At 48.9% G+C, this 24,933-nt stretch overlaps 2 protein-coding genes across 12 annotated transcripts in view; one reads left to right on the forward strand and one right to left on the reverse strand.

The window, feature by feature from the left end:
• Positions 1 to 24,933, reverse strand: part of Nle1 (notchless homolog 1) — a 58,066-nt gene that overhangs the window by 9,232 nt on the left and 23,901 nt on the right. For 6 of the 11 annotated variants that reach the window (XM_046427021.2, XM_058573535.1, XM_058573531.1 and 3 more), the window contains 2 exons: positions 17,370 to 17,483; positions 14,332 to 15,594 (listed from right to left, as the gene is read on the reverse strand). In XM_046427021.2, coding sequence (XP_046282977.1) covers positions 17,414 to 17,483 — 70 coding nt within the window. In that variant the 3' untranslated portion in view covers positions 14,332 to 15,594; positions 17,370 to 17,413. Of the gene's footprint in view, positions 1 to 10,569; positions 13,960 to 14,331; positions 15,595 to 16,785; positions 17,484 to 24,933 lie in introns of those variants that run through there. The other 5 variants (XR_009225183.1, XR_009225181.1, XR_009225180.1 and 2 more) reach the window with 3 other exon arrangements.
• Positions 3,723 to 20,669, forward strand: LOC124080949 (transmembrane protein 98). Its single transcript, XM_046427031.2, has 7 exons — positions 3,723 to 3,818; positions 6,059 to 6,270; positions 7,628 to 7,759; positions 8,608 to 8,641; positions 10,872 to 10,987; positions 13,169 to 13,228; positions 14,593 to 20,669. The coding sequence occupies exons 2-7, from the start codon at positions 6,140 to 6,142 to the stop codon at positions 14,645 to 14,647; spliced, it is 528 nt and encodes a 175-aa protein (XP_046282987.1). The 5' UTR covers positions 3,723 to 3,818; positions 6,059 to 6,139; the 3' UTR covers positions 14,648 to 20,669.

Consider the following 24,933-nt stretch of genomic DNA (forward strand, 5'->3'; position numbering starts at 1 on the left):
GGTGCTACAGAGGGCTCCTCGGTGGAGGTGACATGAGCAGACATCTGGGCAAAGGGAGGGAGGGAGTCATGGGAATGAGAGGGTCAGGATTCCAGGCAGAGGGCACAGCCGAGCCCTGACATGGACTGAGCTTGGCATGTTTGAGAAACACTGAGGAGGTCCCATTTTTTTCTATGTCATCCTATAAAGAGCACTTCTTTTTACTTGTGAAAGAATATGCAAAACATGCTTTACCATTTAAACCACTTGTAAGTATACAATTCACTGGCAGCTCTTTCTTTAATCTTCCTAAACTGAAACTTGGCACTCATTCAATGGTAACTCCTCATTCCCCTCCCGGGGCACTGGCAAACCCCATTCCACTTTCTATGTGACGAACATTCAACATGCTGTCTCATTTCATCCTCAAAACTCCTGCAGGCCATAGGCTTTGCTATTATCCCATTCTACAGAGACCGAGGGACTAATCTTAGATCACACAGCTAGCAAGCAGGGGAAAAAGGCCTCAAGTTGCAGCTTTTTCTGACTCAGGCTTCTGTTCTTCTTCACCTCTCTGGTAGGGTAAAGGAGGCTGTTTTGCTGAGGGTTTAGTGTGGATTACAGACAATGCCAGAAGCTTTTAGCATTGAGACAGGATGGGGTTTGTTGTGCCAGACTAGTGCTATCTGAGTAGAAGGAAGGAGCTGCTGCCCAGAGACATGAGCTGGGGGGTGGAGGGGAAGGCAGGTGATTGACACCTGTCTGTGCCACTCCTTTTCCACCTCTGCCTTGATACTCAGCTTCTCTGAGTGCATAAGCATGGTGTACCTTGGTGCTCGGTATCCAGATAGCCAAGCAATGCTGGCACCGCTTATTATTAGTAAAAAGCACAGCATGAGGTGCTGCCAAAAGAATCACCCAGGAGCTACTCATGACCTTGACACGATGATGCAGCTGCTACCAGAAGAAAAAACAAAGCAAAAGTATGTTAAGGTGGGACTAGGAAAGTAGACTTACTGCAGGAAGAACAGTACCTAGTTCCCACCCAGGGCCAGAGTAAGTGCATTTGTGAGGATGGAGTGTGTGTTGAGGAGAGACTGGCTCTATCTGTTGCAGCTGACAATCTGCCCTGTTCCAATATCCAGGTTGTTGGAAGAGCTATCAGGTTCCTGGCTTGGTGGTCTGGGCCAGGGGGTGTTGAGTTCCACTCCCTGTCCTACTCTGGATAGCTGGCAAGTTGCCTTACCCCTTGGAGGCTCTTTTGTCCCTTACAAACATAATCATACTGACTTCTCAAGGTTGTTGAGAGGATCAAAAGACACAAGGTGCATCAGATGCCTAATCAATGTCTAACACATATACAGCAGGCGCCCATAAATGTCCACTCCTTACCTGGGTGAAGCAGGAGCTTGTACACAGCATCCAGGAGTCCAGTCTCTTCCCTCTTCTCATGATCTGCACCATTTCCAATCTTCTGGCTCCTCCCTAATCACCAGGTTCTGCTCTGGATTTGGGGACCCTAGTGTCTTGGTTTGATGTTTAGACTTGGTATTAAGAGGCCATATGTAGCATATTTGAATTTTGGGGAGCAATCTGGAAACTATCCCTCTTACCTATTTGGGGGTAACTACCTTGCCTTTAGCTATATTTTCCAGCAGGACAGTGCCTGTACCTCACCTCCCACTGTGGGGGCAGGAAGGGTCGGGTTCTATCCAGTACTCAGAATCTGGAGTGAAGGATAATGTTGGAAAGAGGGTCAGAATCATTTTAGGGCAGCGATACTCAGCCCCACTTCCTAACCTGTGTCTTCCATTTCCTGATGATTCTGTGGGCACCCCATGCTCTGCCCATAAGTCCCCTGTTCATGTGGGCAATAGTTCCTGTTGTTTACAAATAAGAAAACTGAGTATCTCACAAGATCTCAAATTAATCCAGAGAGGCTTCAAGGGGACTGGGATGGTGGGAGTTGCTAGAACATGGGAGACAGTTGGTTAGGAAAGGGCACCTGGCACAACCTTTCTGCAACCCTGTTCTGCTGGCAGCTGGGCAGCGGGTTGTTTTGTTGGGGCATGAATGCTGTCAGCTCCAGGCAGCAACTGAGCGATTATTCACTTGTTTATATAATTTGTTTTTTAGTTGTACACATCGTTTCTACTTGTGTTATAAACTCCTTGGGGCTAAAGCTTCCTTTTATATCTCTTGTACAGTGTTGGAGCCCCAGACATGGAAGAGGCCACGAAAGATCTTGTGGTTTGGCTTCATCCCTTAACACCATGGAATGTCTAACCACCCAAGACAACTAGAAACAGCTCATCTCAGAGAATCTCCTAGAAACGTAGACGCTGACTGTCCCCAGTCACCCTTTCCAATGTTTGCTGTTTTACAGTAAACCCATTTTCCTTACACAGAAGTCAGGCTCAGTAGTTTTCTCATGAAAACCCTTCAGCCTTCTCTTGCCTGAGCACCAGTAATGGGGAAACCCAGCTGCCCACAGGACCAGGCAAATAGGGTGTGAATGAATGTGCTTATGTTGTTTGGGTAGTGAGGATGGCCGGGGACTGGAGAGCAAGCCTGGGACAGCAGTAGCTCTTCTCTTACTCCCTGCAGAATGTGGACTGAGTTTTGGGAGATTTGATAAATTTTTTCAGAGAACCTGGAAACCTAGAATTCTAAGTGGAATTCTTGATTTTAAAAAATGTTGGCAATGAATTTGAGTTTTAAAAAACATGAGTCAAAGAAATACTTTCAAGGGCTGGGTGTGGCCCGGAGGCTACAGATTTGCAGATGCTGCAAGAAGCTGCCTGGGAACTAATCTGCATTCTTGGTACTTGTCACTGGTGACCTAAGACCTGAACACTAGGAACTTGCCCATGCTTTTAGTCAGCCTACTCTGGCTCTGCCTTGTCCTTAGGAAGGTCAGGGATACTGCCATCTGGAGCCCATGTCTTCTCCTAGGTCAAGCCTCTGGCACCCTGGACTCTGGGAATCCCTGGCCAAACAGCACTCACCTGGCTTCCAGGGCCTCTGGAGAGTTCCAACCTTCCAAGCACAACCTGTACCACCTGCTGTCAACATCTTTAGGCCTGAAGGATGGCCAAGGGATGATTGTTAGCCAGAACCCAGCTGTGTCCCTATGAAGGAAGTGGTCCCCCATTGCAGTGAGGTGTAGTGTGGGATCAGGGACAAGACTGAGAGCTGGAGTCCTGGCTTGGGGAAGGTCTTCTTGCCACTGTCCTGCCTGTATCAGGCTACTGATTCATTATCTCCCCTGGACCAGGCACTCTTCAATGCACCCAGCGCTTTGTGTCATTGACCCCGATACCAACCCAGATACTTACAAGCAAAGGAACTAATCAAAGCATAGAAAAATAAGTTGCCCACAGCTAGTGAGTGAGTGGTTCAATCAGTTTGCAGACAGTAAAAAGCCTCAATCAGTGACCAGTCGCACTGTGGAAACGGTGGATGCTCCCCAACCTCCTCTGGATGGCCAGCCAGGACTGGGTGGGCGCGGGAGGCAGGGACCCTCCCTCCATCTGCCCCCGGCCTCCTCGGGGGCACGAGGAACTTTCGTGGGATCGCTAGTGTCTGCCTCCTAGCTGCCCCGGGTCCCGCCACCCCAACCCCCGGGCCGCCTGGGGGCCTGGCGGGGACGGCGGCGCCTGGCAGCGGGGGATTTGGATGCGCCGCCGGGGGGAGGGCATCTGGGTCCCTCCGCCGCCCGCGGCTTCCTGGCATGCCCTGCTGCAGGGCCTCCCCGGGCCGGCGCCCGGACTTCGCCATCGGCGGGGCGCGGGAGGCACCGGGCGCGCCGGGAGCCGCAGCCGCAGCCGCAGCTGCAGGTGGGTGAGCGCTCGTGCCGGGGCTCCCTCGGGGGCGGGCAGCCGGAGGATCCCGTGGGGAGCCCACCCGGGGTGGGGAGGGTCCAGGGGGCGCGGTGGGGGCGCGGGCAGCTGCGGCCGGGGGGAGGGGCGCCGCCTCTTTGTTCCTGTCCCGCGGGGCGCACAAGTTGGGCCAGAAAGTTGGAACTGCGCGCTCGATTGCGGTCCGACCCCCGCGCCGCGCGCTCCATGCCCGTCTGGGTCCCAACTCTGGGGTGTTGGAGTGGGAGCTGGGGTGGGGGGGGGGGGTGGCCCGGCAGGGGAAAGAGAGGGTCTTGGGGCTGCTTAACCTCCTGGACTTAGACCACGAAGAGGGGGAAGCGGGGCTGGCGGGAAACTTGCAGAAATCGAGAATACACCGAGAAAGAAAAGCGCACAAAGAAACGCCCGCACAAACCAATCAGAGAGAGACAGGGACAGCCCAGGAACTCAGACACACTCGGAGGAACAAACTCCAGACACACAGAAAGAGAGGAAACCCAGAAGCTCTTGGAGGCATGGGGGCAGGGGCGAGAAAAGGAAAGAAACCCTGATCAGGGGAGAGGCTGAAGGGAAAAGAGTGGGTGGAGAGGAAAACAGACGCGCAGAGATAGAGACGGAGATGGGGGGACGGGGTAAGAAGAGCTCATGGCCGTGGGGTGGACACTACACAGAACCATATACCTGGAAAAGCTGCGCAGACGCTGAGATGTACCCCTTCCTCCCACAACCAGAGAAAAAGAGATGAAAGAGACATCTCTGAGAGAGCAGCGGTGGTGGAGAAGGCCTCCTTCGCATTTTAGGCCAGCTAAGGTCCCACCTTGTCCCCCCGCCAACTCCTACACATCCTTCAAAATCCAGCTCAAGCATCACTTGTCCCTGTGAAGAAGGCTTTCTCAGAAAATGTTCTGCATATGCAGTTACTCTCTTTTCTAGGTGCTTCTGCCCCTAGCCCAGGCACATGGAGTTGAAATGGTTTTTCTAACTTTCTCACCTTTCCCACCAGCTCCTTAAGACTAGCCTCGCTCTCTCTGTTTTAATCTCCAATCTTCAGACTCCAGTCCAGAGCTTGGTGCATTATAGATGATCAGTATATGCTTACTGAATGTCAACCAAGAGCATTTGGATCCTCTAAGACATAATGCATAGATAAGTGCAGATAGAAGAGATGCCGCATCCTGGGGTCACAGAGACCCCCGTGTCACAGCACCCCTTTTTGCAGATGGATACATGAAATGAGTACTTCCACGAGATGCCCTTGCTCCTTTGACCTAGGAGTTAAAAAGACAGCCATGCCCTTTGTACGACATTTCACTAAATGATGAATTCCTATGCACAGAGGTGGTTCTGTAAGATCATACCATAGCTGTGGTGTTTGCACAATGACAAAAATCTCAGAACACATCCCTCTTGCCAAGCCATGCATAACTGTAGAGGTGAAAGAGCCTCCTGAGGGAAAACAGGCAATAGGCAGTGGATGCTTTTAAACCATTTGTAAGTTTCCAGCACTGAAAATGATGATCAGAACCCTTTTCAGAGTTTCTACAGTCTTCTTTCCTCCTGAGAAAGAGGAAGTCCACTTCCCTTTCTGCTTTCTGACTATGTAAATGTGGACAAATTCCCTGAACCCCAGTTTCCCCAATTATAAAATAGGAACACCAATGTCTAGCTCATAGCGTTGTTAGATGAGTTAACACACAAAGTGCCTGGCACAGAGGAGATCCTCAGTAAACACCTCTCACCTCTCCCCTGCTTTCTCATGCACATTTTTTAAAATATATATGAAAAATTAATGGCTAATTGTTTCCTTTTGTCTCAGATTTAAAAACCCATCCTAGCTAGGCACAGCGGTGCATGCCTGTAATGCCTGTAATCCCAGCAACTTGGGAGGTCAAGGCAGGAGGATCACAAGTTTGGAAGCCAGCCTCAGCAACTCAGTGAGATCCTGTTTCAAAATAAAAATTAAAAACAACAAGGGATGTAGTTCAGTGGCCCTGGGATCAGTCCTCAGTACCAAAACAAACAATCCTTCTTGGTTCACTCAGGAGGCAAACTCTTAATAAAGGGAAAGGTGAATCTGAGCAAGTAATGCACTTTGGGTTTCTTTAGTCCCTCAGATCTGTGCAGATGGGTTGGAGGAATCTCACTCTACCCCCTTCCCATTTGCCACTTCCGACAGGTGAGACTCAGCAGCCCTCTTCTCTTTCTGGCTTCTTCACTAGGTCTGCCCTGACCTGGCGTTCTCTCAGGCATTAGCCTTTGTGGAGATGTGAGCGGGACTGAGTCAGGAACTACCAGGAAGCATGGAGACGGTGGTGATTGTTGCCATAGGGGTGCTGGCCACCATCTTTCTGGCTTCGTTTGCAGCCTTGGTGGTGGTGTGCAGGCAGCGTTACTGCCGGCCCCGAGATCTGCTGCAGCGGTATGATTCCAAGTGAGTGGCTCATGGGGTGGGAGGTGGAGGAGGAGAGGTGGGCTCCCCCAAAGGAAGAAGAGAGGAATAGAAATAGCTTGGTGCTGGGCTACTCTGGCTCAGTGTTTGCTCTCTGAAATGGTACCCACACGCTGTCCTGCCCAATAAAGACCTCAGAGCTTAAGAATATTCCTTAAGCCCTCAGCATCCTGAGCCACATCTTTCTCTGTTCACTGAGCCATTGAAAAAGTCACTGAACATGTTCACCTAGCATAAAGGCAAAGCCATCTGTACAAAGCTGGTCATCTCAGCAGTGGGACAAATCAAATCCCTCTCCAACCAGACCCCTGGGAACAAAGATCACATGCCCACACTCAGCCACACAGCTAAGTAACAGATGCTTCCTACCGTGAAATCCCAGCCCAGGCCTGTTTCTCTCTTTGCATTTTGGATTTCATCGTGATACATTTTGTGTAAAATGGATTTTTGTAAGGAAGATCCAACTTTCAGTTTAGGGATGTTTTAATTGATAGGTCCTTAAGGGACTGTGGCAACTAACCCTTAGTTTCTGTTCCACCTTTATCTTATTTCTATCAGCTTCTCTGTTGAGTGGTTACATAATTTTTAAGTGCCCATTTTCATGGCCTAGGAAAGCTCTGCTGTTGCAAAGAATGCTGTGGTGGCTTGGGTTTTCAAGATCCCGTTATAAAGGAGGAGGTGTTTCTCCTTCTCTCACTTCTCCAGAATGACTAACTTGGAGAGAGTGGAGTTTGGGGGTGGGATAAGGAGGTCCCCCAGAATGATTCTGCAGACATAGTAGGGGGTGCAGGTGGGCTTGGGTAATAGGGACTCCTGCCTGTCTGTGACGTATAGGATTGAAGGGATGATGAGCAATGAAAGGATATTATTTTGTCCTGAAGGAGTAGCCCTAATACATTTTTGTAATCATAGAATTATAGCTCTATTCTTTTTCTCAGTAGCTCATCTCATTCTGTCCACTAGTATTTTTTGTGTCTCTGCCTGACTCCCTAACTCATCATTTAGCCAGATGCTCTGTCCTCAGCTGTGTTTCCTTTAGGGTTAGGTTTGGATCTAGGATAACAGGATGCTGCTCTAAGTTATCCCCTTTATCCTTTGGGTGGGTATGTGGGTGTATCAGTCAGTTTTCCATCACTGTAACAAAATAACTGAGATATTTAACTTATAAAGAGAAAAGGGTTATTTTGGCTCACAAGTTTAGAGGTTCTAGTCCGTAATGGGGTGGACTCATTACTTTTCAGACCTCTGTGAGGCTGGCCGGATGACAATGGTAGGGAGTGTGTGGTGGAGCCAACTGCTCACCTCATGGCCATGACCGTAACGGGGCCTTCCCTTCCAGGCCCATCGTGGACCTCATCGGAGCCATGGAGACCCAGTCGGAGCCCTCAGAGTTAGAGCTGGATGATGTCGTCATCACCAACCCCCACATCGAGGCCATTCTGGAGAATGAAGACTGGATTGAAGATGCCTCGTAAGGCCCGGGACCTTTGCTTCTGGCTACCCTTGCCCTGCCCTTGACATCGGGAGAAATCAGAATAGGGCATCTGTCCTTGCTCTCTCCTCCCGTTTGGTAAACCTGAACACTCAGGCTCTCAGATGTGTGGCACAGATTGTTATAAGTCACCCCCAGGTGCTCGGGTTATATTGGGGTGCCAGGAATTTGACAGTCAGGCTCCAGGGAAGAAGCGTTGGTCCCCAGTATCCCTCAGGCACTCTCTGTCCAGCAGGAGCCTTTGAGGTTTCTTTCCTTATCCCTTTGGTCATCCTTTCCCTGGGCATGTGGTCATGGGGCATTATGTGTAGGGCCCCGGGTTGGTCCTGCAGGTATTCAAATAGCAGGGAGATGGAACCGTCCTGAATACGGTATCGTAGAAACTGAAGGTCATCTCTGCAGGTGGTGCAGTGGGCACGCAGAGGAGGCAGTGTCTAGGTTTGCCTGCAGTGGGGAGGCCCAGGTGGCTTTCATGAAGGATGCCACAGAAGGGAGCCTTTTGACTTGGGAGTGAAGGATGGGAAGGAGCTCACCAGGATAAGCCTAAGGGGAAGGTCTTGTTGGACGGAGGGAAGAGTCCACCCGAGGGCAGAGTTAGAAAAGCATGCCTTGATAGACGGTCTGTAGAGCCAGCGGGAGGACCAGGTGGTGGGGGAGTGGGAGGGAAGGGAAGGGCTAGGGGCTTGTCTGTTTTAACACTGAAGCATCTGCTCTGAGGTAGTGTACCCTGTGCCCACTGGTCAGTGCTGGGCGAGGGACAGAGGTGGTAGCTGGAGGGGAGGTGGGCTCTCTACATAAGCCATGACACCTTCTTCTTGTCTCTCCAGGGGTCTCATGTCCCACTGCATTGCCATCCTGAAGGTAATACTCCCATTTCCCTGTGACGTCAGGGAGTCCCCAGTGCACCCCAGGCACAGACAGTTGGAAAGGACCTCAGCACGTGCCCTGAACCTCTGCCAGGGTCCTTCCTTTACACTTGGCATTTCCACTCTTGCCTGTTCAGTCTCTTTTGCTTTAAGGATTCTCAAGGCCCTTTGAAGGCTTTATTTCATCTGGTCCTCTTCACACAGTGGGAAAGACAGCCTAGGCGGGCAGGAGCCACGCTTTTAACAACCTAGGGGAAAGTCATGCACCCGAGTCCACACGGCTGCCGAGGAGAAGCGGGTTATGGCCTCTCTCTGAGCACACACTTTTGTTAACAGAGAGCTCCAGCCTATACGGCCCGTGCCATTCTGAATGTGGACTTTGGTGATTAGAAAGTCTTCACTAACTGAATTTGGCTGTGACAGTAGTCCGTCAAATGGACAATCAGTGTTTAAAAATCCACATAATGCCAGGAGCGGCATTGCACACCTGTAATCCCAGTGGCTAGGAGGCTGAGGCAGGAGGATTGCAAGTTCAAAGCCAGCCTCAGCAACTTAGTGGAGCCCTTTCTCAAAATGGGCTGGGGATGTGGCTCAGTGGTTAAGCACCCCTGAGGTCAATCAAAGACCTCAAAGGGGGGAAAAATCTGTGAGTTCTTCAATCTGTAGGAAGAATTTTTTTTTCTTTCTTTTTGTTCTTGTGGTGCCAGGAATGGAACCCAAGGACTCATTCTTGCAAGGGAAGCCCTCTATCACTGAGCTGTATAGCTCAGCCTGACTTTTTCCTTTGAATGTCTAAATCCTTTGGAAGATTGTATCCAATTTTTCATGGTAAATTTTAGAGTTCCAGCATTTTTTCCCCCCAATTCTTGTCTGATACCATCCTACCTAATATCATCATAATACTCCTCCAATATTTGGCCAATTACAAATGTGAGTTCCTTCACTTCAGTAACCCTCTCTCTTTGTCTCTTTGCCTAGTTATTATTTGAAATTTCAAAAGAGATCATTTTGTCTTTTCTCCAGTGTCATTCAATATAAGATATCAAGAAGTCCTTTATCCCACCTCATGCAAATGATACACTTTCGCTATCTCTTTTGGAACAAAGAAAGCCTAGCAGGAAATGGTTGCCTCAGAGCCTGGGCTTATTATGTAATTCTGGGAAGCTCTTTGGGTGTATAAAATATGACTTTAGCTAGAGACAGAATTGTAGATATGGATAGCCAGGTATAATGACGGGAGCAATGAAGCCATATCACGTTTTCCTTGTCCCAACTCGTGCCCTGGCTCGTGCGCGAGCCCGCACCTGTCAGAGGAGGAGGATAAATGGCACCTGTGGTGGGAGATGAATTAGCTGGAAGGAGCCTTATTAGATTGGTATAAGGGAGGACCCCAGATCTAAGGAAAGGGCTTCTAGTCCGCCTCTTGGGATCTCAAGTGCCTTTGCTTAGTCACCTGCCTTTGAATCCCTGTGGCTGGAATTCGAGGGAGGGGACTGGGCTCCTTTCCCACTGGGTCCTTGGGCTTCTTTTTCTCCTTATTTTCCAGTCTGGAGTCCAAGGCAGGCAACGGAACTTCTTTGCAGGGATAGAGGCTGATCCAGCCCTCACCTCGGGGAGGCGTGGAGGGAACTGAGCTTTGGGGGGGGCGGTGGCTGGCACTGAGGGCAGATGATGAAAACATCTTGTGTCATGGATTTGCCTTTCCCCTGCTTCTTCTGTCATCATCTCAACAAACCTGCAAATGATACAACACCCTCGAAAACTGTCGAATCCTGCGCCCTTATTGGAGAATGTGCTTAGAGGGAACAATCGCCCTCTGTCCAGCCCTGTTTGTGTGGGCGCTTCGCCGGAGCTATTACCCTTTTGGAAGACTAAAGCATGAGGTGGAGGCATAGACAGAGAAAGCAGGCTTTTCCCCCTAGAGAAGGTGAAATCAGAGCACATGATTTTTATTAGAGGGATTATTTCAGCTTAGACTCCTCTGAGCTGAAGCACCCCCTTGCTCCGAGGTTCCCCACCACCCATCTCCTCTGCCCTCTGTGAGCTGCTCACTTAAACTCACTAGGGGAGGGGTTCAGCTGTGTGGTGGCACCCGGGTGGGGGGGTGTGCAGTCTGCAGAATCCCACGTGGGAGGCAACCAGCAGACTGCAGTCAACAACAACAAAAAAAGTCCTCGGAGGGGACCAGCCGCTCCTCGTCACTTCTGTCCTCCCTGCCACATTAGATTTGTCACACTCTGACGGAAAAACTCGTTGCCATGACTATGGGCTCTGGGGCCAAGATGAAGACTTCTGCCAGTGTCAGCGACATCATCGTGGTGGCCAAGCGGATCAGCCCCAGGTGAGTGATCGGTGGCCTTGAAGTCTCCGTACTTCATGAGAGAAGCCCAGGGAGACCGCAGGGTTGGGCTCCGATAAGAAGCAGTAGGTGGGCAACTTCTGTTATCTGCATCCCAATATTTCCCTGGCAGCCAGGAGGGTTTAGAAAGAGGGACTCCCAGGTCAAGATGGTCACCTGTGATCGCCATCCCCAGCATGCCTGGCTGCTGCCAGCCCTATTCAGCAGCCCAGTGAGATGGGTCTCCACAGCCTGTTCTGCAGCTCTGTGGTGGCTGCTCCGGCTCCTTCTCTTGCTACTCCACCCTCCCAGGTGCTGCTGAAGCCAGCAAGTGCATTTCCCAGTGGTGCCCACACCTCTGTCTCCAGTGACCTCCTGGCCATGCCCTGTGTCCAGCCTGGGTCTGTCCTGGGGACCCCTTCCTTGTTGCCACAGTGGACCTCACTGCCCGCATGCACAGCCCAGCCAACAACCTCCAGGATGGGGTGGGCGGGTGAACCACAGCATTCAGACCTCCCAGATTCCAGGCAGTCTGCAGAATCCCACGTGGGAGGCAACCAGCAGACTGCAGTCAACAACGACTCCCCCTCATTTGGGTTCTCTTTTGCAAAGAGAAAAGTCCTTTTCTTAGAGCAAAGGGCTGTACTAAGTTTGTGTCGCCATCTGGTGGCTGGTATGTGGACGTGCCTCATCCCAGCAATGACCCAACTCAGTTGTCAGTTGGCCATTCCCTGAGTTCCAGAGACCTTGCTTTCTTTGTTGCCAAGGCCTCTGCTAAATCACCAGGAACCAGCCCTTTACCATCCTCAAAATTAACCGAGTGAGAAGCTAGGGGCAGCGGCTGGGAGAGGGTGCGCTCGGCACCCGCTTGTAATGCGAACTTTACTTTAATTCCAGCTTGATCAAAAGTTCAAGGCCAACCTGTTTGCAAGTTCAAAAACTGGGATACCCTGCCTCAAAAACAAACAAGACAAAACAAAACAAAAAACCCCAACAAATAAAAACTACCCAGCTGCTGCGCCCTGTGGGCGGACACCCTATGAGGTCTTCCGAGGGACGCTTGACTTGGTGTATTTTACACTCAGTCCAAGGAGTCAGTGAGTTGAGAAAGAAGGAAGGAAGGAATCCAGGGAGGGACTCAGGTCAGAAAGCTCTGGACTTTCTCTGGACTTGCCTTGGTGGGAGTAGCCACGTGTATGAGCCTTGGCCAGCCATGGCCTTAAAACTCTCACTTGGGTTCTGAGAAAGTGCCCGACGGACATTCTTACTGGTCACCCATTATTTTTAGGGACTGCATTGCTCATATCTGCTGAACCCTTCCTCGTATTTTATGCCACTTCGAGGGCTTGATGGTCCCTGTGACAGAGGTTATAAGGCAGCCTTTTAGGAGGGGCTAGGAGGGGAAGGACATGGGGATTTCCAAGGGTGAGTGGATTAGCCATAGACCAAAGTGAGGGTGCAGCGTGGCCAGGAGGATGGCACCCACCCACCCTGTGCCCAGGGCCCATGCTTTGTCTTTTTGCCATCACACTTCTTCTGGCTGATTTTCTTCCCCATTGTCTTTCCTGCTCCTTTTATTCCAGGGTGTTTGGATGGTGAATGATTTAAAAGAGATCAGCTTCTGTTCTGGGCATCACAAGGGAAGGGGCTGAGACAGGCCTGAGGCTGCCTCTGTGCTTCCTCCCCTCCCCTCAGCCCCCAGTGAGAATGAGGGTGTCTTTTTTCAAGTGCTTTTAGAAATCAATATGTCTATTTTTCCTACCTGACTATCAAGCGGTCCATGAGCAAAGATTTGGAGCAAAACCTTGCACCCCACAAATCAGAACCTGATTTTAAAAACTTAGCCATGGATTGAAGCACGTGGTAAAAGAAAAGCAATGGAGCGGTTTGAACTCAAATTAAACTAGTGACTTTGTTTTTTAGTGTTCTGTGTGCCTTAAGCCACATCTCCCACACTCTGCCCCAAACACAAAAGTAGTAAGTGCCTGTGAAAGTTAAAATACTGCAAACTCAGATGATCTGGGAAGTGGAGTGCTCCCTAATTCTACTTCTTCCCGGTGTAAGGAGACAGGAGAATGCAGAAGCAGGAGGGAAGGAACCACTGAGTGGGCCTGGAATATCAGCAGACAGGAGAGAAGGAGAAAAGGAAATAAAGTGAAATATTTGACTTTTGTCTCCCCTCAGAGTGGACGATGTCGTGAAGTCCATGTACCCTCCGCTGGACCCCAAGCTCCTGGATGCACGGTGAGAGGGGTGGGGGGCTGGCTCGGCATGTCCCGCTGAGGTTCACCTGTATCAGCTCTATGAGGTTGACCGGTTGGGTTGTTTAGAGAGGGCTGTTCTGCTGGGTTCCCAAGGCCGCACCCACGTTGGAGCACATTCACTTCTGTTCAAACGGTTAGCCAAGCGGAGTGGAGGCTGGCTCGTTGGTAGATATAGTCATCTTCCAGAAACCCCGAAGGAGAAAGAGCCAGTCTTGGGTTTGGAATTTTCGTGACTACACATCCGGCTGGGCTGTGTTCCACCCGGCCTTCCCTCCCGTCATCCCCTACTGATCCCTTTGATCTTTGGACCCCAGAAGCAGACACACCTAGCTGAGAGTGCTGCCCTGTGGGCTCCGGTTGAGCAGAGCTGGGGAGCAGAGGTCAGCTGCAGGGGTGCACACCTTCCACTGGGCACTCAGAAACCCTTCTTTCCTGACCTTTCCCTGTATATGCAGGGAACATAGCTTTATGAAATTCTATGCTCTTATACCAGATGTAGACTCCTTTAAAGAATTCTTTACTCTTGATTTATATTTCATGGATACTCGTGTGAGGTTGCTGGGCACACACGGCACCGTGATACTTCAGCTTTTCTCTGCCTCGTTCCTGCTGCAGCCTAGATTTGACCACAGATTAGTAATCTTCAGCACATTCCCAAATGCAGCAGGACACTCAATATATAAAAGGGGTGCTACAATGACTCTTTCAATGCTAAAAAAAAAAAAAAAGAAAAAAGAAAGAAAAAATGCTCACCATCTCTGGCAATCAGAGAAATGCAAATCAAAACCACCCTAAGATACCATCTCACTCCAGTCAGAAAGGCAGCCATTATGAAGTCAAACAACAATAAGTGCTGGCGAGGATGGGGGGGGGCGGGTAAGGTACACTCATACATTGCTGGTGGGACTGCAAATTGGTGCAGCCAATTTGGAAAGCAGTATGGAGATTCCTTGGAAAGCTGGGAATGGAACCACCATTTGACCCAGCTATTCTCCTTCTTGGATTATACCCAAAAGACCTAAGAAGAGCATACTACAGGGACACAGCCACATCAATGTTTACAGCAGCACAATTCACAATAGCTAGAATGTGGAACCAACCTAGATGCCCTTTAAGAGATGAATGGATTAAAAAATGTGGCATTTATACACAATGAAATATTACTCAGCACTAAAAAATTACAAGATCATGGCATTTGCAGGGAAATGGATGGCAAAGAAGGCCCAGTGTGAGAAGGTGGCTGTAGGCAGAGCGGGACAGCCGTTGCCAAGGAAGAAATGCTCATCCATGGGGAATACGGGTAGGCCACAGGAATGAAAGTTTCCTTTGCCGTCACATCAATAGGGGGACCTCTGAGGCTGCCACCACTTCTGGAACTGGCCTGTCCAGTCACCACTGAGGACCTGAACTGGGAGAAACAGAAAGCTCCGCAGCACATCCACTGCCTTCTGATGGGTGAGTCCCAGGCCATCTGGGACAGCTATACCATGCCCCCCAACCCCAGCCCATGTGTAGGCCCCTCTACCTGGGGAGGGGCCAAGCCTCTGGCATCAGTGGGCCTCAGCCAGACCTTGCCTTACCACCCCAGCACTGCCTCCCCGCCCAAAGTGGGTGGGCGCTGCTCTCTCCTCCCAGAGACACCCTCCTACCTCCAAACTTTGTGTCCCCCTCTTCCACAGCCTGCCAACTGTTCCTTGGCCCTTCCTCCCAGGCCCTCTCCCAGCACCTTGGCAGGCTTGGCTCTGCAGCCAGGGGCTCCCTTGGGGGCCACCCTCATGAACACCATTATGACTTCACAGTCCCCCTTCCCCCACATCTGGGGCCTCCATCTGACTCCACTAGGAACTTCCTACTCTCTCACCAGGGCCCAAAGCCCAACAGTACTCACAGGGCCTCAGCAGTAGACAGCTCCAGTCTGCCACCTTTTTTTTAATTTTTACTTATTTTTTTTAGTCATACATGACAGAATGTGTGTGGGTGCTGACATGGGCCCCCACGGTGGGATTTCTACGTCTGTCAGCACCAAGGGCTGAGTGGGTTGGGCTGCCCAGGCTGGGGGCCTGCTATCAATGGTGGGAATGGAGCTACCCCTGGACCTGGAGATCCCAGGTGTCCAAACTACTGACAGCTGGCAGAGGTGGGGGCTCTGGGCTTCTTCCTGTCAGAAACCCCAGGTGGGATGGTGGCTCCAGGGATGAGGGGCTTCTTCCCTCGGGGAGCGTGTTTAGGTACCTTTCAAGACGGCAGACTGAGGAATCAGACCAGAGACTCTGCGTCTAATACAAGATAAAGTTGGTCCTCATCTTCATCTCGTGGGGGCAGGCCCCAAATTCCTTCATAAGACTCCTATAGCACAAGAGTTAAAACCAAGAATCAACAAATGGGACGAATTCAAACTGAAAAAGTTTTTTCTCAGCAAGAGAAATAATATGCGAGGTGAATAGGGAGCCTACATCCTGGGAACCAATTTTTACCCCTCAAACATCAGATAGAGCTCTAATCTCTAGAGTGTACAAAGAACTCAAAAAGTTAAACAACAAAAAAGCAGATAACCCAATCAACAAATGGCCCAAGGACTTGGACAGAAACTTCTCAGAAGAGGACACACCATCAATTAACAAATACATGAAAAAATGCTCACCATCTCTAGCAATCAGAGAAATGCAAATCAAAACCACCCTAAGATACCATCTCACTCCAGTCAGAAAGGCAGCCATTATGAAGTCAAACAACAATAAGTGCTGGCGAGGATGGGGGGGGGCGGGTAAGGTACACTCATACATTGCTGGTGGGACTGCAAATTGGTGCAGCCAATTTGGAAAGCAGTATGGAGATTCCTTGGAAAGCTGGGAATGGAACCACCATTTGACCCAGCTATTCTCCTTCTTGGATTATACCCAAAAGACCTAAGAAGAGCATACTACAGGGACACAGCCACATCAATGTTTACAGCAGCACAATTCACAATAGCTAGAATGTGGAACCAACCTAGATGCCCTTTAAGAGATGAATGGATTAAAAAATGTGGCATTTATACACAATGAAATATTACTCAGCACTAAAAAATAACAAGATCATGGCATTTGCAGGGAAATGGATGGCAAAGAAGGCCCAGTGTGAGAAGGTGGCTGTAGGCAGAGCGGGACAGCCGTTGCCAAGGAAGAAATGCTCATCCATGGGGAATACGGGTAGGCCACAGGAATGAAAGTTTCCTTTGCCGTCACATCAATAGGGGGACCTCTGAGGCTGCCACCACTTCTGGAACTGGCCTGTCCAGTCACCACTGAGGACCTGAACTGGGAGAAACAGAAAGCTCCGCAGCACATCCACTGCCTTCTGATGGGTGAGTCCCAGGCCATCTGGGACAGCTATACCATGCCCCCCAACCCCAGCCCATGTGTGCGCCCCTCTACCTGGGGAGGGGCCAAGCCTCTGGCATCAGTGGGCCTCAGCCAGACCTTGCCTTACCACCCCAGCACTGCCTCCCCGCCCAAAGTGGGTAGGCGCTGCTCTCTCCTCCCAGAGACACCCTCCTACCTCCAAACTTTGTGTCCCCCTCTTCCACAGCCTGCCAACTGTTCCTTGGCCCTTCCTCCCAGGCCCTCTCCCAGCACCTTGGCAGGCTTGGCTCTGCAGCCAGGGGCTCCCTTGGGGGCCACCCTCATGAACACCATTATGACTTCACAGTCCCCCTTCCCCCACATCTGGGGCCTCCATCTGACTCCAGTAGGAACTTCCTACTCTCTCACCAGGGCCCAAAGCCCAACAGTACTCACAGGGCCTCAGCAGTAGACAGCTCCAGTCTGCCACCTCTTTTTTTAATTTCTACTTATTTTTTTTAGTCATACATGACAGAATGTGTGTGGGTGCTGACATGGGCCCCCACGGTGGGATTTCTACGTCTGTCAGCACCAAGGGCTGAGTGGGTTGGGCTGCCCAGGCTGGGGGCCTGCTATCAATGGTGGGAATGGAGCTACCCCTGGACCTGGAGATCCCAGGTGTCCAAACTACTGACAGCTGGCAGAGGTGGGGGCTCTGGGCTTCTTCCTGTCAGAAACCCCAGGTGGGATGGTGGCTCCAGGGATGAGGGGCTTCTTCCCTCGGGGAGCGTGTTTAGGTACCTTTCAAGACGGCAGACTGAGGAATCAGACCAGAGACTCTGCGTCTAATAGAAGATAAAGTTGGTCCTCATCTTCATCTCGTGGGGGCAGGCCCCAAATTCCTTCATAAGACTCCTATAGCACAAGAGTTAAAACCAAGAATCAACAAATGGGACGAATTCAAACGGAAAAAGTTTTTTCTCAGCAAGAGAAATAATATGCGAGGTGAATAGGGAGCCTACATCCTGGGAACCAATTTTTACCCCTCAAACATCAGATAGAGCTCTAATCTCTAGAGTGTACAAAGAACTCAAAAAGTTAAACAACAAAAAAGCAGATAACCCAATCAACAAATGGCCCAAGGACTTGGACAGAAACTTCTCAGAAGAGGACACACCATCAATTAACAAATACATGAAAAAATGCTCACCATCTCTAGCAATCAGAGAAATGCAAATCAAAACCACCCTAAGATACCATCTCACTCCAGTCAGAAAGGCAGCCATTATGAAGTCAAACAACAATAAGTGCTGGCGAGGATGGGGGGGGGGCGGGTAAGGTACACTCATACATTGCTGGTGGGACTGCAAATTGGTGCAGCCAATTTGGAAAGCAGTATGGAGATTCCTTGGAAAGCTGGGAATGGAACCACCATTTGACCCAGCTATTCTCCTTCTTGGATTATACCCAAAAGACCTAAGAAGAGCATACTACAGGGACACAGCCACATCAATGTTTACAGCAGCACAATTCACAATAGCTAGAATGTGGAACCAACCTAGATGCCCTTTAAGAGATGAATGGATTAAAAAATGTGGCATTTATACACAATGAAATATTACTCAGCACTAAAAAATAACAAGATCATGGCATTTGCAGGGAAATGGATGGCAAAGAAGGCCCAGTGTGAGAAGGTGGCTGTAGGCAGAGCGGGACAGCCGTTGCCAAGGAAGAAATGCTCATCCATGGGGAATACGGGTAGGCCACAGGAATGAAAGTTTCCTTTGCCGTCACATCAATAGGGGGACCTCTGAGGCTGCCACCACTTCTGGAACTGGCCTGTCCAGTCACCACTGAGGACCTGAACTGGGAGAAACAGAAAGCTCCGCAGCACATCCACTGCCTTCTGATGGGTGAGTCCCAGGCCATCTGGGACAGCTATACCATGCCCCCCAACCCCAGCCCATGTGTAGGCCCCTCTACCTGGGGCCTCTTGTGAGATAATTAGATGTCCTCAAAGTTCAAGTCTGTCAAACAATCTCTATTACTTGCAGCTGAAATCATTCCTAATTGGTTTTAGTGAGGAATGCAGAGATGAAGAGACAAATACAACATAATCCTTGTATTCAAGGACATTATTGTTTAGCAGGGATGGGGAATAGGTAAACAATAAAGCATATGAAATAAGTACTAAGGAATTCCACTTTGGGAGTGGCACACACAGCTGACATCATCAGATTGTACATATGCATTCTCAAAGAGAGTCTGTAGTAGGACACCTGCCCACATACAGATGGTACCTGGAGAGCTGAGTAAAGCAGGGAAGGGCAGGACAGAAGCCTCACCTGTTGGGTCACAGTGCCTCGGAGATCCTGCAGCACATCCAGTATCTGAAAGATGTCAAATGCATGCACCACCTGGATCCTCTGGAGAGCTCTTGCCTGTAGGGGTGGGAGAAAAATGTAGAGGCTTGGGATAAGATGGATCAGGGGGCTGAGGAAGGTGATGAAGAGGAATTATAAGGCTAAGAAGGGGAAGAGGCACTCAGACACAAACACTCAGGTCCAGAATGGCAACCTGGTTTTGTCCAAGGGGCTAGATCTGCCTGGGTATTGAACTGTAACATATTTGCAACTTGGTGGGAAAGAGATACAACTGATTGATGATATCTGCCATGGGCAAGAAATGGGCTGGAAACAGATGTTGGGTGATTGCCAGCTCTGATTAGAATATGCAAGGAGTTGGGAGGGATTCCTGGAAGAACTGTCCCAGAGGCATGCAAGCTGGGAAAATGACACTACCAGGGCAGGCTTAAGGGACACAGGAAGTTATCAACAGAACCTCAAATTTCAAAGCAAGAAATGACTGTTCATTGAAACAGCCCACATTTTTGCAGTGTAAGGGACATTAGGGTCTTCTAGTCAAGAGTCTAGTTCTAGTTCCTGTGAGCAGGAACCCAACTGTCCTGCCCCTTACCTGTTCCTCTTCATCCTGGGTCCTAGGTTGAAGTAGCTGGAGGAGGCGGGAAGCTGTCAGCCCTCCATTAGAATCAATGTATAGGACGTTCTGCTGCAGGCCATGGGCCACATTTGCAGCCACACAAAGACATACCTTAAGAGAGAATGGGCCATCAGGTGAACCTGAGCCCTCAGAGAGGGAAGGTCTAGAAACAAAGCTCATTTTGTCCAGATTTCAGAGGCAAAACCACCTAAGTCCAAGCCCACCTCTCATCACCCATCTTGCCTCTTTTGACTCCTGAACCCATGAAGACACTGGTGGAAGCTCCCCACAGATCCAGGACTAGGCACCCACCTCTACCAGTCTTCCTGGCTGGTGCCTCATACACACCTGGGTTTTGCCACTACCTGGGCCTCCTACAATTTCAGTCACTTCTCCTGTATACAGACCAGCATCAAGCAGTTTGTCCAAGCTGATGGTAGAAGAGAAATCAATCATGAGGTTGGGGGTAAAAAAGAAAGACCTTCCTTCCAGGCACTGGTACTGTTCAGAGATGTCCCAGTCATCTCTGGCCAGGAGCTCCTCTCTCTAGCAGAGCAAAAGCTTTTAATTTTTATTAGGTCCAATTTATTATTTTTTTTGACAGTGCTGTGTGAAATTTTTTAATGGATCATACTTCTAGTGTCAAGTCTAAGGCTTTTGCCTAGCCTCAGATCCCCAAGATTTTTCTAAAAGCTAAATAAATTTATGTTTTACATTTAAGTTCATAATCCATCTTTAGTCTTTTTTCCCCCCTTTTTTTCTTTTTTGGTACCAGAGACTGAACCCAAGGATGCTTAACCAAGGAGCCACATCCACAGCCCTTTTTATTTAGATGGGGTCTTGCTCCGTTGCTTAGAGCCTCACTAAGTTGCTGAGGCTGGCTTTGAACTCATAAGCCTCCTGCCTCAGCCTCCCCAGTCACTGGGATTACAGGTGTCTGCCACCATGCCTGGCTCATTTGTAGTCAATTTTTATATCAAGTGTGAAATTTAGATTTTTTATGTCCAATAGCTCTAGTATCAGTTGTTTAAAAGGCTATCTTTCCTTCTTGCTTCTGTATCTTTGTCAAAAACAATTAAAAAAAATTTTTTTTAAGTTGGCGATGGATCTCCATTTCTCCATTTCGTTTACTTATATGTGGTTCTGAGAATCGAACCCAGTGCCCCACACATGCCAGGCAAGTGCTCTACCTGAGTCACAACCCCAACTCGAGTCATTCATTTTTTATCTCTTTCATCAGCAATTTTTAATTTCTCACAGGCAAATCCTACACAATCTTTAGACTCATACCTAAGTATTTCATTTTCTTTGGTGCAACTCTAAATGGTATTGTTTTTAATTTCAGTTTCCACATGTTCATTGAGAATATAAAGAAACGCAATTGACTTTTATGTGATGTTATACTCCGCAACCTTGCTGAACTCGATTATTTGTTCTAGGAGTTTGTAATTATCTGCTTGTTTGTCTGTCTCCCTCATCTGATAAGAGCACCCTGGGGCAATGACCAGGCCTTGTGCCTGCTACATCACCAACATTAGCACATGCCCCAGACCTGAGAGGCACACAATAAAGGTTACTAGAGAAATTATAGTAGAACAAGGCTGTTGTTTTATTTAGTTCCTGTATAGTCAACACTCAGGCTCTGCAAGCCTTGGGATACACTTTAAGAAGCAGACAATTCCTAAGCCAGGTTCTGTCCTTGTACCACCATAAAACAGATCACCCTCCTTGCCCTGCCTGGTATGGGGCTGAAGCTTCATCTGAGCCACAGCCTGTACCACATGCATCCCTTTTCTGATGCTGCAATCATCTTCACAGACTCCAGGCCTCTGAAAATGGTTCTTAAAGACCTCCCATGACCTACCTGTGACCTGCAACCTGCAACGTGTCAGGCAGCACTCTAGTAATTGTCCCTTCTATTTCAAACCCAGGGACCACAGGTTTCTGCCAGTCAAAATCCTTCTGGTTAACACTCCAGCCTTATGGCTTCTTGGGATAACTGTGCTCACACCGTCTCTGTTTAACAAGCACCTGTTTAATACACATCCAAGCTCCACCACTCCTGGATCCCATCCCTCCCACTAAGATCTGGGAAGCTCCAGTTTCATTCCAGTGTGGTCACCAGATCAGCAGTATCTGCCACACTCCAGAATGGATAGAAATGCAAGATCCCGTTTCCCCTATCTTGACCTACTGATCAAATATTCTGGCAGTGGACCAACATCTAGGTTTCAATAAGAACTCCAGGTGATTTTGATGCATTTTACTAGTTATTCTCAATCCTTCCCATTATAGGGAATGGTTTTATTTTTGTTTGAGATGGGGTCTTGCCATGTTGCTTACGGGTCTCAAAGTTGGGGGCTCAAGCAATCTTACTACCTAAGCCTCTGGGGTAGCTGGGACTACAGGGGCATACCACCACACTTATCTTCCAGGGAAGTGTTATGGTGTGGGTTTTTTTGTTTTTTCCTTTTTTTTTTTTTTTTTTTGGTGGTGCTGGGAATTGAACCCAGGGCCATGCACATGTTAGGCAAGCACTCTACCAACTTAGCTATATCCCCAGCCCGGGTTTTTTTTTTTTTCCCCCCCCATTATTGGTTGTTTGTTTTCTTTTTTTTTGGTGGGGGCGGGTAATAGGGGATTAAATATGGGCACTTAACCACTGAGCTACACGCCCAGCCCTTTTTTGTTTTTTGACATGCCAGGCAGCAGTCTTGTAATTGTCCCACTTTAGCAAGACATTTGCTAAAGTTGCTTTAGGGCTATGCTAAATTTCTGAGGCTGGCCTCAAACTTATCATCCTCCTTCCTCAGCCTTCCAAATCACTGGGACTACAGATGTGCCACCACACCTGGTTCCAGGGAAGTTTTTAAAAAGATGCCTTTATCAGCAGTTCCTCAAACTTATCTGCCCACTAGAGTCAGATGGGAGTTTCAAAAACAAAAATAAAAACACTGATGCCTGTGTCCCACCCCTAGGGAATGCTACTGGTCTGGGAGGAGGCTTGTGCTTTGGGATGTTGAGAAGTTCCCCAGGGGATTCTAATGCACAGACAAGTTTAGGAATCACTGGCTTAGATCAATTAAGTTAGAATTTGTAGAAGTGAGACCCAAGCATGAGTTTCTTTTTGAGTCACCCAGGCAATTCTAATGTGTAGCCAGGATTCAATCAGTGGGCTTAACTCTAGTCAAGAACCAACCACATCCTTGGTTGCCTTGTTCAGCCTACATGAGCTGTTCCCCAATCCATCTGTGTTCCTTTCCATGTTTCCTCTAATTATGTAGAGGACCTTCCTACCAATATACCCCATATCACCTCTAGCAGCACAGCAGCATGAAAAGGAACCCCTGGCCACCACTGCCTAGAATGCCAGTGATTGCTGGGGTTTATCCTCTATCTTTTCCTCTGAACTACCTTTCAATCACTCTTTCAATTATTCATTCAAACATCACCTGAATCCCTCATATTTCCTGAAGGCCTTATTATAAAATGAGAGGGTACAGAGATGAACAGACAAAGCTCTTGCTTGAATGGAACCACCTTCTCTCTGATGAATCTAGTTTTTCCAAGGTACATTACCTTCTCTATTACTCTGCCAAGATTCACACTGCCCACAGCACAAAGGCTCTGAGAACACATACAACAAAGAAACCTGCTTAACTGGAGTCAATCAGGCATTTCTCAAACTTCTGACATAGGAATTCCCTCCCTGCAGCCAAGTTTTAAAGTTATATCCATTAACTGCCCATGGTGCACTGGGAGGAGGTCATCTTTGATTCTTCATACCTCTATCCTACCTGCTAATATGACTTGTCATATTTCTTCTTCAGTATATTGCCAAATCTCACCAGTCCTGGATCAGACTCACACACCCCGCATCGGCACCACCAGACCCCCCGCCCCCTTGGTCTTTCTCAGTTCATCTACTCTGCACAGCTCCACCCCACTGCCTGGAACTCTACTTTTACAATGGCCTCCCACCTTCAAGGAGGCGACACAGTAGATCAGTTAGGCTGTTAGACAGGACCTCAAGTGCCCAGTCTGCTGAAGTAAGATCTTCAGCACATCATTTAACCTGAGTCACAATGTATTCACCAAGAAAATGATTTTTTTTTTTTTTTTTTGGTACTGGGGATTAAACCCAGGGGCTCTTTACCAGAGCTACACCCCTTTTTATTTTGAAACAGGATCTCCCTAAGTTGCCAGGCTGACTTTGAGCTTGCAATTTTCCTGCCTCAGCCTCCCAAGTAGCTGGGATTACTGATGTGCATCACTGAGCCCGGCTAAAATGATGATTTTAAAGGCAATGCACTCACTCAATAGTGGTTGTGAAGAACAAATGACATAATGTATCAGGAATTGCTAAGCACTCAGGGAAAGTCCATCTATTCCTCAAGGCCAAGACCCTGCTTCTCCAGGGTCTTCCTGCACTCTGATCTGCACCTGCCAGTAACCTATCAGCTTGCCATTCTACTGCTCCCTCTGTGTATGTTGGTTTAAAAGCTTCTGAAGCCCAGAGGCCAATCTGCTTCCTGTTAATCACTCCCTCCTTGGGGCTGCTTCCCTGTGTGCATCCACATGTCTTCTATTCATGTTTTCCTCCTATACACACTATGTGCCATACTCCTAAGAGCAGGAGCCTTGCCTCACTCGCATATGTATTCTCTGCATGTGTCTGGCACCCACTAGTTTGGATTACAAACTCATACCCCAAACCAGTGAGAGCAAGCACCATGCTGTATGAACCTTGCCAACAGAATGTGTTATGGAAACAGTAAGGGCCAGCCAGAGAAATCCAAAGGCCTTTGTGGTGGCAGAGCTATTCATCAAGCTCTGCACAAACAGGCCAGAAGAGAGATCAGACTTACTTGGCCAGAAAGCGCCTGTTGTCTTCCAAGTCTTTCCTAACCTAAAAGACATGGCACAATGTAACTGCTCCTTCTGATGAGCTCCCCTGTTCTCTATGACTGCAGAGTGTGGCAAAGGCACCAGGTTCTGGGTCAGATATCCCTGGACTTGAGCCTTATCTCTGCTACTTGCTCTTCTTAGGCTAATGCAAGGGGAACTAACAATCTCTAACTTGCAGTTGCACTGGAGAGATATCTTATAGGCAGCGACTACATGCACAAGCTCTAGGTAAATGTTAATCCTGCTCTGTTCTCTCTTACTCTACCTTTAAGTGACATGGAAGGTAGGGCAGATTCTAATCTGCTGAATAATAATGAGAGGCTAGGGACATCCTACCCGCCCTCCTTCACTAGCAATTGAAATAAGGGGCACTCCATCTCTGAGCTAAACCCTCAGACCTTTTTATTTTTTATTTTGAGACAGGGTCTGGCTAAGTTGCCCAGCTGGCCTTGAATTT

The sequence above is a fragment of the Marmota monax genome, unplaced genomic scaffold (assembly GCF_021218885.2).
Source record: "Marmota monax isolate L192 unplaced genomic scaffold, Marmota_monax_Labrador192_F-V1.1 WCK01_AAM20220418_F8-fsc01056, whole genome shotgun sequence".
Lineage (NCBI taxonomy): Eukaryota > Metazoa > Chordata > Mammalia > Rodentia > Sciuridae > Marmota > Marmota monax.

Bases quoted from the DNA above. Each gene is read 5' to 3' on its own strand.
- LOC124080949 (XM_046427031.2), top strand. From the start codon at position 6,140: ATGGAGACGGTGGTGATTGTTGCCATAGGGGTGCTGGCCACCATCTTT. The intron at 8,642-10,871 runs GTAATACTCCCA...CTGCCACATTAG, and splicing joins ACTGCATTGCCATCCTGAAG to ATTTGTCACACTCTGACGGA. The intron at 10,988-13,168 runs GTGAGTGATCGG...GTCTCCCCTCAG, and splicing joins GCCAAGCGGATCAGCCCCAG to AGTGGACGATGTCGTGAAGT.